Source organism: Achroia grisella, unplaced genomic scaffold (assembly GCF_030625045.1).
Source record: "Achroia grisella isolate CSIRO2021 unplaced genomic scaffold, CSIRO_AGI_Agris_v1 utg487, whole genome shotgun sequence".
NCBI lineage: Eukaryota > Metazoa > Arthropoda > Insecta > Lepidoptera > Pyralidae > Achroia > Achroia grisella.
The window spans coordinates 1,616,881-1,629,568 of NW_026712891.1; the positions used below are offsets into that span (position 1 = coordinate 1,616,881).

Consider the following 12,688-nt stretch of genomic DNA (forward strand, 5'->3'; position numbering starts at 1 on the left):
GTTAATTAGGTTTTCATTCATATACTATTCTCATTATTTTTTACCGAGACTCACCTTTCCACTCCACCAAAGAAGACTTTCTTACCAGGTGAGTCTAGAAGAGTTTAACAATAAACCTTACTTGTATACCTACTTGAACTCAAAATTTATACTATTATAATAATAAGAAAGTTTGTTATTCGTTCTATTTGTTACCTGATAATTAAATTTCGTATAAACATTGTATTACGGGAACAGACACAGACAGCCTTATAGTCGCGGATTATAGGTAGTATTGTAGATATACTTTGAAACAAAATAATCTTCGTGATCTTTGACTTTGAATTTGGAGCAATATACCATTTTATAGTATCCATAATATTCCTTCAGTTGTGTAACTGAGACAGACTATACTGGTATATATATAGGTCAACCATAATTTGTACTTTTTTAGTTGTGACGAACAAAAAACTATGCAACACTTAATCATTAAACGGTTATTGCATTTTGGCAGGTAACTACTTCCTTTGCATTGACGAAACGTATAGGAGTACATTGTGGAATGTGGATATTGATTACTTTATGAGCTTTACAAACAAACAATAAATTAAAGTACCGCTCTATATTTATAATTACTTATAATCAAACTACATTGATATGAACAAAATCTGACAATAGAATAAACTTCACAATAATTTTACTAATCTATTTATGTATTAATAATAAAGTCTGAATGTGCTTTCATGATAAATGATTACACAAAAATTAATACACCGTAGGTGTATAAAATTTTCTTACATAAATGCTTTTTTCAAATGAAATACAGTTTTAATACATTCCTTTCTTCGACAAAACATATTAAAAAAATATTCTTTTAAAAATTTAATACCATCAAGTGTGTAACAAACAGTAGGTAATTTGTTAGTATAAATTGCGTAATAACTTCAACCCTTTAGCCACTTCTAATTAATTTATGGTACTTCTTCCCTCTCCCATTGTTTGCATTAATTACAACCCTTACTCCCATGGGGCTTAATATGAAACTAGATATGAGTTCCAAAATCATAATTTAAATGAGGAAGGTGGGAAGAAATCAGGGTTCGACGTCAATAAATTATATTTACTTATTTTTACCATTATATTTTAAGCAACCAAATAATTACTGATTATTTTCATTCATCAGCGTTTTTGCGGCTGGCAACGGCAGTGAATTAGGGTAATATAAATAAAATTACTTACCAAAATTATAGTGATGTATTTAGTGGTAGCGTATATGACACAATGTAGCAAAACAATATAATAAAAAATATATGTCAAAAATTGTATATAAAAATATATGGTTTAAAAATAGAAATATCTATAAAAAGAGGTCTGTCGCCAACATGGCACGCCCCGGTGCAGAGCACCAATCTACAGTGGCGACTGTGCGCAGTTTTCTTGGGTGCCCTGCTCTAGGAGTAAGGGCACCACTTTGCGCACTGGTCTTCTCAAGGTTCCCGTGATTCCCCGGATCTCCACTACCCTGACCACCCCATCAGGACCGGTGAATATCCTAGAGATTCGACCCTTGGGCCACGTTCCTCTTGGAAGACTTGGATCCGCCACCAGAACTGGATCTCCCACTTTGAATTCGGCTTGCGTCGATCCGGCCTTTCGTGGAATCAACGTGGGTAGGTATTCATGAAGCCATCTGGCCCAAAACAGCTCCGCTAACCGCAGTACCTTCCTGTGGTCTAAGCGACGGCAAAGGTCTGCATCGGTGCGGGGACGGACCAACTCGGTTGATGGTGTGCCCAATAAAAAATGGAAGGGTGTGAGGGCCTGTAGTGTCTCCGGCTCTACTGGTACGTGTGTCAGCGGGCGAGAATTGACTACTGCTTCCGCTTCCAGAAGTAGGGTACTCAATACTTCCTCTCTTGGAGCTTGTTCTTTCAGGGTTACGGAAAGCGCAGACTTTATTGATCGCACTAAGCGTTCCCACGCACCTCCCATTGATGGTGCCGCTGGACAAATGAAGACCCACTCTATTTTATGGTTGGCCGCGAAGTCGAAAACGTCTGTGAGTTGGTTGGCTGCGCCGACAAAAGCCGTGCCGTTATCTGAGATGATTCTCGCTGGACATCCTCTACGGGCAATAAATCTTCTTAGGGCCATGATAGCAGCATCTGCGGAAAGGCTTCCTACGATCTCCAAATGAACGGCTCTGATGGTAAGGCATGTGAATAGAGCTACCCAGCGTTTTTCTCGTCTGCGCCCAACGGCAACTTCAACTGGACCGAAGTAATCAAGACCGCAGAAGGAAAACGCGCGCTGATGATGGGATAACCTATCTTCAGGAAGATCACCAAATTGAGGCGTAGATGGGAGAAGCTTCCTAATCCTACAGAAACTGCATTGTTTGGCAACAGACCTGACACTTGGGCGTAAAGCTATTATATAAAATTTGCCGCGCAGGAAGTTAACGACGGTCTCGATATTACCATGACCAAATTTCCGATGATAGTGATCGAGAAGGAGTTTTACAATTGGATGTCGACCGTCTAAAACAATAGGGTTAATGTCCTGCGCGGGTGCATCTAATACAGCACGAATTCTTCCATTTAAACGGATTAAACCGTCTTCTCCCAACATCAACACAAGACCTCTAAGCCTCCCTTGATTAGTTGGGGGAAGACCCGCGGTAAGACTCAAGAATTCGTGTTTAAATGATTCCAATTGAGTATATAAAAATAGGTGCCTCTCGGCCTCCAAGATTTCTGCGGCCGAAAGAGGTTTCAAAACTTTGAAGGAGACCTTGGAGGCAGCACTCTTTAATTTTGAATTTGGAGGTTTTTTCAAAAGCGACCGAAATATTTTAGCACAATGATGTGCACGAGCGGTTGCTCTAACCAACCGAACCCAACGACCGAAATGATCGTGATTCGCTACGATCGGAGATGGCATTTCCGGATGTTCGGTTAGCAAAAATGTTAACGCGTGTTCGGGTTTTAGTTCCTCAATTACTAGTGGAGCAATGACCGCAGGCTCGCGAGGCCATTCTTCTGGTGGAGACAAAAGAAAATCTGGGCCAGTATACCATCGAGAGGAAGAGGAAAGAGAGTATAGACCGCGTGTAGCATTATCTGCTACATTTAAGGCCGATGGAACATAATGCCAATTGGCAACGTTTGTAGTCTCTAATATTTCTCCTACACGGTGAGCAACAAACGGCTGAAACGTGCGGGCATCGCTACGCAACCACTTTAAAACCGTTAGGGAATCCGTCCAAAAGAAAACTCTAGAAGCAACAAGACGGTGTGCCTCCAGGATGTAAGTTGCGAATCGAGAAGCCATGAGAGCCGCCTGTAACTCGAGCCGTGGGATAGACACAGGCTTTAAAGGGGCGAGGCGCGCTTTTCCACCTATAAGAGCCAAATGAACAGATTGGTCCTGGTGGACAAAACGCCAAAACGCCACACAAGCGTAAGCGGATTCACTTGAGTCGGCTAGGACGTGGAGCTGGCATTCTGCAGCAAATCTGGTTCGGTAACAGCGTGGTATTTTAATTTTGGCCGAGACATCCGCTATACCGGCGAACCAAGTCTGCCACTTTGCCTTAGCAGAGGCGGGCAACTCCTCGTCCCAGTCAATACCCATTCTCCATGTTTCCTGAAATAAGATGCGACCGGCGATGGTTAGTGGCATCAAAAATCCAAGCGGATCGTAAACCTTCATGAGATGGGACAAGACTACTCTTTTTGTCACACTGGTAGGCAGTTCTGGTTCAGGGCCTGTAGTGTATCCGGCTCGAAGGACCAATTTTGCGGCTGGCAACGGCAGTGAATTAGGGTAATATAAATAAAATTACTTACCAAAATTATAGTGATGTATTTAGTGGTAGCGTATATGACACAATGTAGCAAAACAATATAATAAAAAATATATGTCAAAATTGTATATAAAAATATATGGTTTAAAAATAGAAATATCTATAAAAAGAGGTCTGTCGCCAACAAGCGTGTTCTACATTTCTTAATAAATTATAGTTATTTATTAGCATATTTTTATATAGGTGTCTAGTACAATTATTTTAAATATAAATATAATGAGTTTTACCAATTGCCCATATAATTGAATACATTTTGCTCATTTCGCTTCTTAGAAGGCAGCTTAATATAAGGCAGCACGCAAGACGACCGTTTTTGCTAAGAATACATGGATTTATTAACGGTACTGACAATCACAGGCCTTAAAAATATTATTACGCTATCAAAATGAGTAAATAAAATAGAATCAAATTTTCATTCCAGCCTCACAAACACTCAAATAAATAGACGACCACGCCTTGGAGAGACCAATGATAGGTATTTTGTTACAAAACTACACCTAACCTTTGGCCGAACAATCACGAGTCCTACAGAATATCAAGTCTAGGATTGTACAGTCTACCGCTATTGTTTTCTATGAATTATACATATTTGGATTTTTACCGAAATATGTTATTAATAATATCTTTATTTTCATGAGAAAACTATTTAGATTGTATTATGAAATTAAAATAACTGACGACCTGACGATCGTCTTTGACACAATCTTTCATGTATGTTATTTGAAAAAGTTTATAGGTTTTGATATATGTATATATATTAGAAGCTATGTTTAATTTGAAATTAGATTGCGCTGTGTAATTTTTTTAACGGTCATTTATTTTATCTTTTCAGACTTTATATATTTAAAAAGGGAAAAGATAAAGAAGATATATAGATGTGGGAATGAGGATTCGCGAATAACAGGATGATTATTTTATAGAACTCCTTTTATTTAAATTACAAAAAAAAACATTTACTATGATACATGAAACGACCTAACTATATGGCAGTCTACGAGGAAGAGAGCGATGCCCATCCTCTTTTTCCATTCATTCCTTTCTCCATCCATTCACTCTTTCGTTTCTATCCATTTGCTCCTCTGTTTCCATTCATTCATACTCATTCGTTCCCATTCGTTCATACCGCCAAGTTTCAAATCCTACAACTCGGCCATCCTGCATTGGAGCCTGACCTCAGGGTCCGTCTTTCACTCTACAATTCTTCTAACACACTCTTTTCATACACACCTACTACACACTAAAGCAAAATATAGAATGAAAATACAACTAAACACCTTAAATTAAAACATGACCCTTCTTATAACATAGTTACACAACTTTAACATATTACACAGTACAAAAAATAATAATAATACACAAAGAAAAAAATACAACTGGTACAGTACCTATACTCCTATAATCAAATACAATATAAACTAAGTACTAAAATAGGTACAATCAAATAATCCTTTATCTTCACCATAAGCTAATACTAATGCCTCACAAGGTCAGCCATCAACTTAATTTGAAAATTACAATAATTTGGTAAGTAAATGAGTTTCAAGAACTAACCTCTGGCCACCTCTTCATATAGTCTGCTGAAGTGGACGTCCTCATAGGTCCCTCAGAAGCAATATCGACCTTCAGTACATCATAGCGGTCTCTGCCATTGACTTTAACAACTTTATAAGGTCCTAAATACCTTTGCTTTAATTTCATATTAGTACCAAATTGGGTTCTCTTGATTACTACATAGTCACCAATATTATGTTTAAGGCTTTCCTTGCGTTTTTTGTTATAATTTCGCCGATTTTCATCTTGTACTTTTAAAATTTGTATCTTAGCCTGTTCTCTCGTTTCTTCTCTATTTGTCACAAATTCGTCTCTACTTTCTTCTAGTAATAAACTAAAAATATTTAAATCCTCTTTTTTAGTTTCATTTTTACACCCACCATTAACTCATAAGGACTGGTTCCTATACTTCTTTGATAAGTACTATTTAGAGCCCTTTGAACTCTACTCACATGCTTATACCACTGACTTTTATCCTCTATGCACAGTTTCGTTAAGACTGACACCAAAGTACGATGAATCCTTTCTACCTGCCCATTTCCTCTGGGTACTCCAGTGGTGATAACAATATGTTGGATATTCTCATCTTTACAATAGTCATCAAACTCCTTGCTAGTAAAAGCCGTTCCTCTAGCTGATATAATTCGATCTGGGTTTCCAAAAGTCTGCTGATGAATAAGTAACTTACTTAATGTCTCCTTAGTAGTAGTTGTCTTCACTGGAAAGAGCCAAACAAACTTTGTAAATGCGTCTACAATTGTTAAAATATAATTATACAATTTTGAAGTCTCTGAGAGTGGTCCTATGTGATCAATATGCAATGTACTAAGTGGGATAATGCCCTTCTCTATGGAATTAAGAAAACCTTCTTGTTTTCCTTCTTTCTTCGTTGCCAACAAACATGGTACGCAGGTTACAAGGAAGTTATCTATTTTAGAAGATAAATCTTTTATATAATAATCTACATTTAACATTTCTAACATCTTTTTCTTGCCAAAATGACCATTCGAGTGAATTGTTTTAATAATTTCCATTTCTAATCCCTTGGGAATAAGTATTTGTCCTTGATCACCCTTGTATATGATTCCATTCTGTTCATAATAATCTTTGTAAGGCCTCTCCTTAATTATATCTGAAATCGCCTTTATACCCTCATCTAGTTCCTGTGCTCTCCTGATTTGATCATGTAACCCTCTGGTAACAACAGTAACATAAGGATTGCGGCTAAGAGCATCAACATGCCGCATCTGATTCCCTTTTCTATGCTCCACCTCATAATCATACTCTTGTAATAACAATACCCATCTTGCAACTCTAGTTGATAAATCCTTCTTTTTTAATGTCATTTCAAATGCTAAGCAATCAGTAACAATCTTAAATTTTATGCCAAGTAAATATTTCCTGAATTTTTTAACACCCTCTATTATGGCTAATGCCTCCAGCTCATAACTTGTGTATTTCTGCTCTGCATCTGAGGTTTTACGACTTAGGTAGTACACAGGGTGTAAACTCCCATCATTAGAATCCTTTTGAAATAATATTGCTGAATAAGCCATGATAGATGCATCTGTATGCAATTCGGTATCGAGTCCTGGGTTATATAATTTTAATACTGGATTTTCAGACAACAACTTCTTTAACAATTTGAATGCAATCTCCTGTTTTTCACTGAAAATAAAATCATTATTCTTCTTTAATAAGTCTGTTAATGGTCGTGCTATAGAAGCATACCCTTCAATAAATTTTCTAAAATAGGATGTCAATCCAATGAAACTTTGAATCTGTTTTACCGACTTAGGTTGCGGATACTTTAAAACTGCTTCAACTTTGTCTCTACACGGTTTTATTTCTCCATTTTCAATTTCATAACCAAGATATTCCACCTTTTTAGTCAATAAGTCACTTTTTCTCCAATTTATATGTAATCCATATTCAGAAGCTAATTTTAAAACTTCACGAAGTCGATCTATGGCTTCATCATATGTGTTTGATAATATTATTAAGTCGTCAATAAAAATTAATAGAAACCCCTTTGCTATAAGCTCTCTGAAAATAATAGTGATAAAACGTGTGAAATAATTCGGACATATGGACAAACCAAAAGGTGCTCTCATAAACTCATATTGACCATTCTGTGTCACAAAAGATGTATACTTTGTACAGTTACTATTTATTTTGAGATGAAAAAAAGCGTCTTTGAGATCCAATTTACTAAAAATCGTGTATCCAGAAAGCTTATCTAAATGATCTTCAATGATTGGTAGAGGAAACTCATCCCTAACAATTTTTTTATTTATTTTACGGTAATCAACACAGACTCTTATACTACCATCTTTTTTTCTAACTAATACTAATGGGCTTGCATACTCTGAAAAGCTAGGTTTAATAATACCATTTTGTAACCACTCACCAATTTGTTTATCAACTGCTTCTTGTTCCTTATAGGCTAGTCTACGCGGCCGCTGTGCCACCGGCACATCGTCGTTCAGGATAATCTGCATTTCAAATGGTGCCTCCTTGGTTTGTAAGGGCTTATATTGATCCACTATAAGCTGAGCTGTCTCCATAATCTGAGGATTTGGTACATAACTAACCGGTTTGTCATCTGTAAACAAACAATGCACATTCCTCGAAACTACATTTACCACACCTTTATCGAAAATAACTACCGCATTTTCCAAAAATGGTTGACCTAGGATCACTTTGTAAGGCATTGCATTTGTTGGTACAATATAAAACAATAATTCAAAATAACAATCATCAATTTTTAGTACTGTTTGAAATTTTCCTATAGAGTAAACAGTCGACAATCCCAGTCCGTGCAACACTATCTTTTCTTTATTATAGGCACTCACATTTAGTTCGAAAAATACATCTGCCGACACCAGACCCGAATCAATTAAACATTCGATTATTACGCCATTTATCTCCAATGTTTTGATTGAACTATTTCGCTTCGTATTCATGACGGTTTCAAATTGACAGTTCCCGAGCGAATGACATCTGTCACCACTGTCAACATTGCTGCCACTACGCACGTCGCCATTTTCTATGTTCGCGTCTATGTTCACACCGTTCACACACATTGATCGTCGTTCCGGTCGGTCTTCCGCTCCCGTCGTAGGTGAAGTGATTGAGATGCACTTATTATCATTCCCAATCGTATTTGAATTTCTTTCGACAAATGCAGCTCTGCAGTTCGACGAAATATGGCCGTATGAATGACATTTGTAACACTTAACTCCTTTCGAACATGTTGTCGCAATATGACCATTTTCACCACATTTGTAGCATTTTCTGCTGTCTCTGTAATGTTCTTTCGTTACTATGGGTTTTCTTTCCCTTGTAGTTACGTACATCTTTTTCTTCATGGATTCGTATATCATTAATTTTTCTTTTAACGAGGCATAGGTAGTGACCCCGTACAACATGACCTTGTTTATCTCATCATCTATAATACCGTCTATTATGTACTGAACAACACAATAATCAGGTAACTTGCCGCGCTTGCCCAACTCCTTCATTATTAGCATATATTCATAACAACTTTCGTTTTTTCCTTTTTTCCTGTTGGATAAGATTTCGTGCAGCTCTTTCAAATTTATGCTATCAGGAAACTCCTTCATAATAGCACATTTTAAGTCGTCATAAGTTTTGAATGGTTTCTCCGACTTTAACCATAGTAATGCGTTTCCGGCTAACGATCTCCTCGCCAAAATTAATTGCTGTGTAGCACTCCAACCAAATATTTCCGCGTTCTCTTCTATCTCCTGCGCCCACCTCGCCGCCGTTATAGTCTTATCGGTCCCGTTGAATACCGGTAAAGTTTCAACTGGATGCCACGCCGCCTCGCGAAATGCACGTTCCATCTTATTTTCGTCTTTAGACATTCTTTTTGTAATTTAATATAATCTTTAAATACGACGTGTCCACCTCGACATTCGTATTCTTCGTCCGCGTCACCGTCTGTACCGCGCCGCAATTCGGGTACTTCCGTCTTCCATAAAAATCCGTTAACATCCAAGTAATCTTTGATCCTCTATCCCGGACGAGCCCCCAAAATTGTGGGAATGAGGATTCGCGAATAACAGGATGATTATTTTATAGAACTCCTTTTATTTAAATTACAAAAAAAAACATTTACTATGATACATGAAACGACCTAACTATATAGTCTACGAGGAAGAGAGCGATGCCCATCCTCTTTTTCCATTCATTCCTTTCTCCATCCATTCACTCTTTCGTTTCTATCCATTTGCTCCTCTGTTTCCATTCATTCATACTCATTCGTTATTCGTTCATACCGCCAAGTTTCAAATCCTACATAGATATATTTTTGTATTTGTACAAATAATATTTAGTTCAAATCGAAAAGAATATAAAACCAATATAAATTATGAGATACCTACTGCTCCCGACACTCCATGCAGTAATAAAAGACCTTTAAGTAATTATAATTTAAAAATCCATAAATACAATAGTGATAACACTTATTATAAATATTACAAAACACTAACAAGTTATTAACTAATGTGTAGTAGATTGTTGTATAATTTGTTACGCATAACGAGTCAACACGATACACGCAATACCTGTGTATTGAGTAGCGCCGACAACGCCCGTTTGTTCTTACATACAAATTATGTATTAAAAAAAACGAATTAGCAAGCAAACATCTATTTATAATTTGTCGTCGCTGCCGTACTAAAAAATTAATGGTAAGGTAGGTAAATTAGACACTGTAAAATACAACAGTATTAACATTTATGTCTATAAAAGCCCTAACAATCTCAGAAAATAAATTAAACTCAGTTAATAAAAGTCTTCTAAACGCATGTATAGTAGCATATCAAGTTCATGTTCCAAATACGCAGGGTTCTATTAAAACAAGACAAAATTACAAAATACAAATAGGTTACATTTGCAATAATAATAATAATTTCGTAAAGTGCCAACTATTTTGTAACTATTTTGTAATCATGATACATAGTAGTCACTTCCAAACATTGTTAGTTTGTAGTGTATATATTGTACTGTATTTAACGTTGTACTACACTTTTCCTATCCGTTGGTGAACGCATCGGTCGAAGGGTCGGGCTTGTGAAACGTTTGCCTCTCACCGACGTAATACCACTGGCTAAATGCCATGACCATCCGGGAAGACTCACTACAATGTTCCACCATTCGCAACTCAAGCTAACTAAACCAAGTAGACACAAAACATTATTATTTTTCTGTAAATAATATAGTTTAATATAAGAGACAGGGTTATTACATCTGTAATGGGTCGAAAGACTGTATGGGTGTCTAAATGATGGAAACACATAGTTTATAATAATATAATATATAAAAGTGCAGTTGCAAACTATCAAAAGAACAATGAATCAATAATGTGAAATATATCAAATAAAATAACCGATAAAAAAAACTTCTAAAATCTTCTAAAAATATAAATTTAAAAATAATAAAAATATCAAAAGAGTTTATGTCGGTCGGTCGCCAACAACATCCTTCGTACTTTTGTAAAGACTATATAAAATCTATAATATTTATTGTATTACTTAATTACTCATCGCGGTCTAAATTCAGTTAATAATGTTATTTTATTTATTATACCACAGAATATATAAATCGTATGTCGTGATATAATACTTTTTTTTTGATTATTTTATATACATATGTGTACATACACAAATATTTTAGATGTTCTTGCAAAACTCCTAACGAGATAAGTCCTAGTCTCAAAGGTTCAACCCCAACATAAAATAAATGAACAACACGCGTACGGTGACTCCATGGCGGTCCTTGGTTGGCTCGGCTACTCATAAACAAACCCAAATGGCCCCAAGCTACTCTCGTGAGTTTATTTTTGTTGGAAAAGCTTTCCCCAAATAAAATAGCAAAGCAAACATACATACAAACCTAATATATATTAGGTTTGTATGTAGTAAATGTTTAAATATTATTTATGTAAATATTTTTTTAATGTTTAATATGTTCAAATGATTTGTATTTAATTGTAATTTGTATCAAAATCCTAACATTCGTTCATTAATTCATGAACCCTTATTGTTAAATCTATACTAACAAAAAGTAATAACATTCTATACATAGTTTGGTGAAAAAAGAATGAGTAACAATTACAACATTTCTATATTAATAATTATACTATCTAATATGTCTAAAGTACCACAAACCCTCATGAAATCTAGAAATCCTGAATAGAAGAAATTACAAAAAAATCATAGGTATATCGTATCAAGAAAAATCCTAAAATACTTAGACGGTCCACTGCTATTTAATAATCTTTTGCAATCATGTGATATTACAAAATTAAACAATACGTAAATAAATAAATTCAAAATTGTACCGAATATAGAAAACCATCACCATTGACAGTAATAAGAAATCAAACCAGAAGAATAATTACTGAAGTTGAATTCCTAAAATATATACTTGATTACAGTTCAGACAATCAATATGAATTAGTGTTTTATTCAGGTAAATGTATTTTTTTTTCTTATATATATATTATCTAGTATCGCAAACTTACTAATGTAAACACTGACTAAAATGTTTTGTAAGTTTTTTTTGGAATGTACTAATGAAATTGTAGATGATATGACGACTCCAGTAGTTTAACATCCAATAACAAAAAAAAATGAAATATTTTTTTTCTGTAATAAAAATATTGTACATATATATTCTGTAAGTACTAAATGTAAATCTTAAAGAAGGTACATTAGAGTCACTCACCACATTTGACCATAAGCTAACCGCTAATCTCGTAAAACCATTGTAAATGCATAATATAGTAACATTCGCAACTCTGTATGCATTGTTTTACAATGAAACGGAAGTAATTTTAATCTTTATATACCATTCTATATCTACTACACATAACGTTACTTCTTATTCAATTTATTATATTTATCTGTTTACTACACAATCATTATACCATTAGTTCTAGCTGTGACTAATTCGTTGTAGTAAATTAATCAATTTATAAATAAATAAATATAAAATAAATTTGTTAGTAAATTAACTGTAGTTGATATAGTCAAGGACCACATCAACCGATGTGGTCGTAATTTAGGTTACTTTATTTTACTCACTAACTTCACGTTATATTTAACTATGTAATATTATGTTATCTGTGATTTAACTGATTTGAGGAATTAGACTGTATTTCTTTAGGTGACATATTCGCCATACTGGTTTATGAAATCTAATTTTAATAGATGCCTGTCAGTAAAATCCATTAATCCCTAACGTAAAATATATTAAAAA

General features: G+C 35.2%; 1 protein-coding gene across 1 annotated transcript; it reads right to left on the reverse strand.

The window, feature by feature from the left end:
• Positions 1 to 1,389: 1,389 nt before the first annotated feature.
• Positions 1,390 to 5,545, reverse strand: LOC131845923 (uncharacterized). The gene is made up of 2 exons (XM_059195087.1): positions 5,399 to 5,545; positions 1,390 to 3,627 (listed from the first exon to the last, which is right to left on the reverse strand). Exons 1-2 carry the CDS (start codon positions 5,543 to 5,545, stop codon positions 1,390 to 1,392), a joined length of 2,385 nt encoding a protein of 794 aa, XP_059051070.1.
• Between the last annotated feature and the right edge of the window lie 7,143 nt (positions 5,546 to 12,688).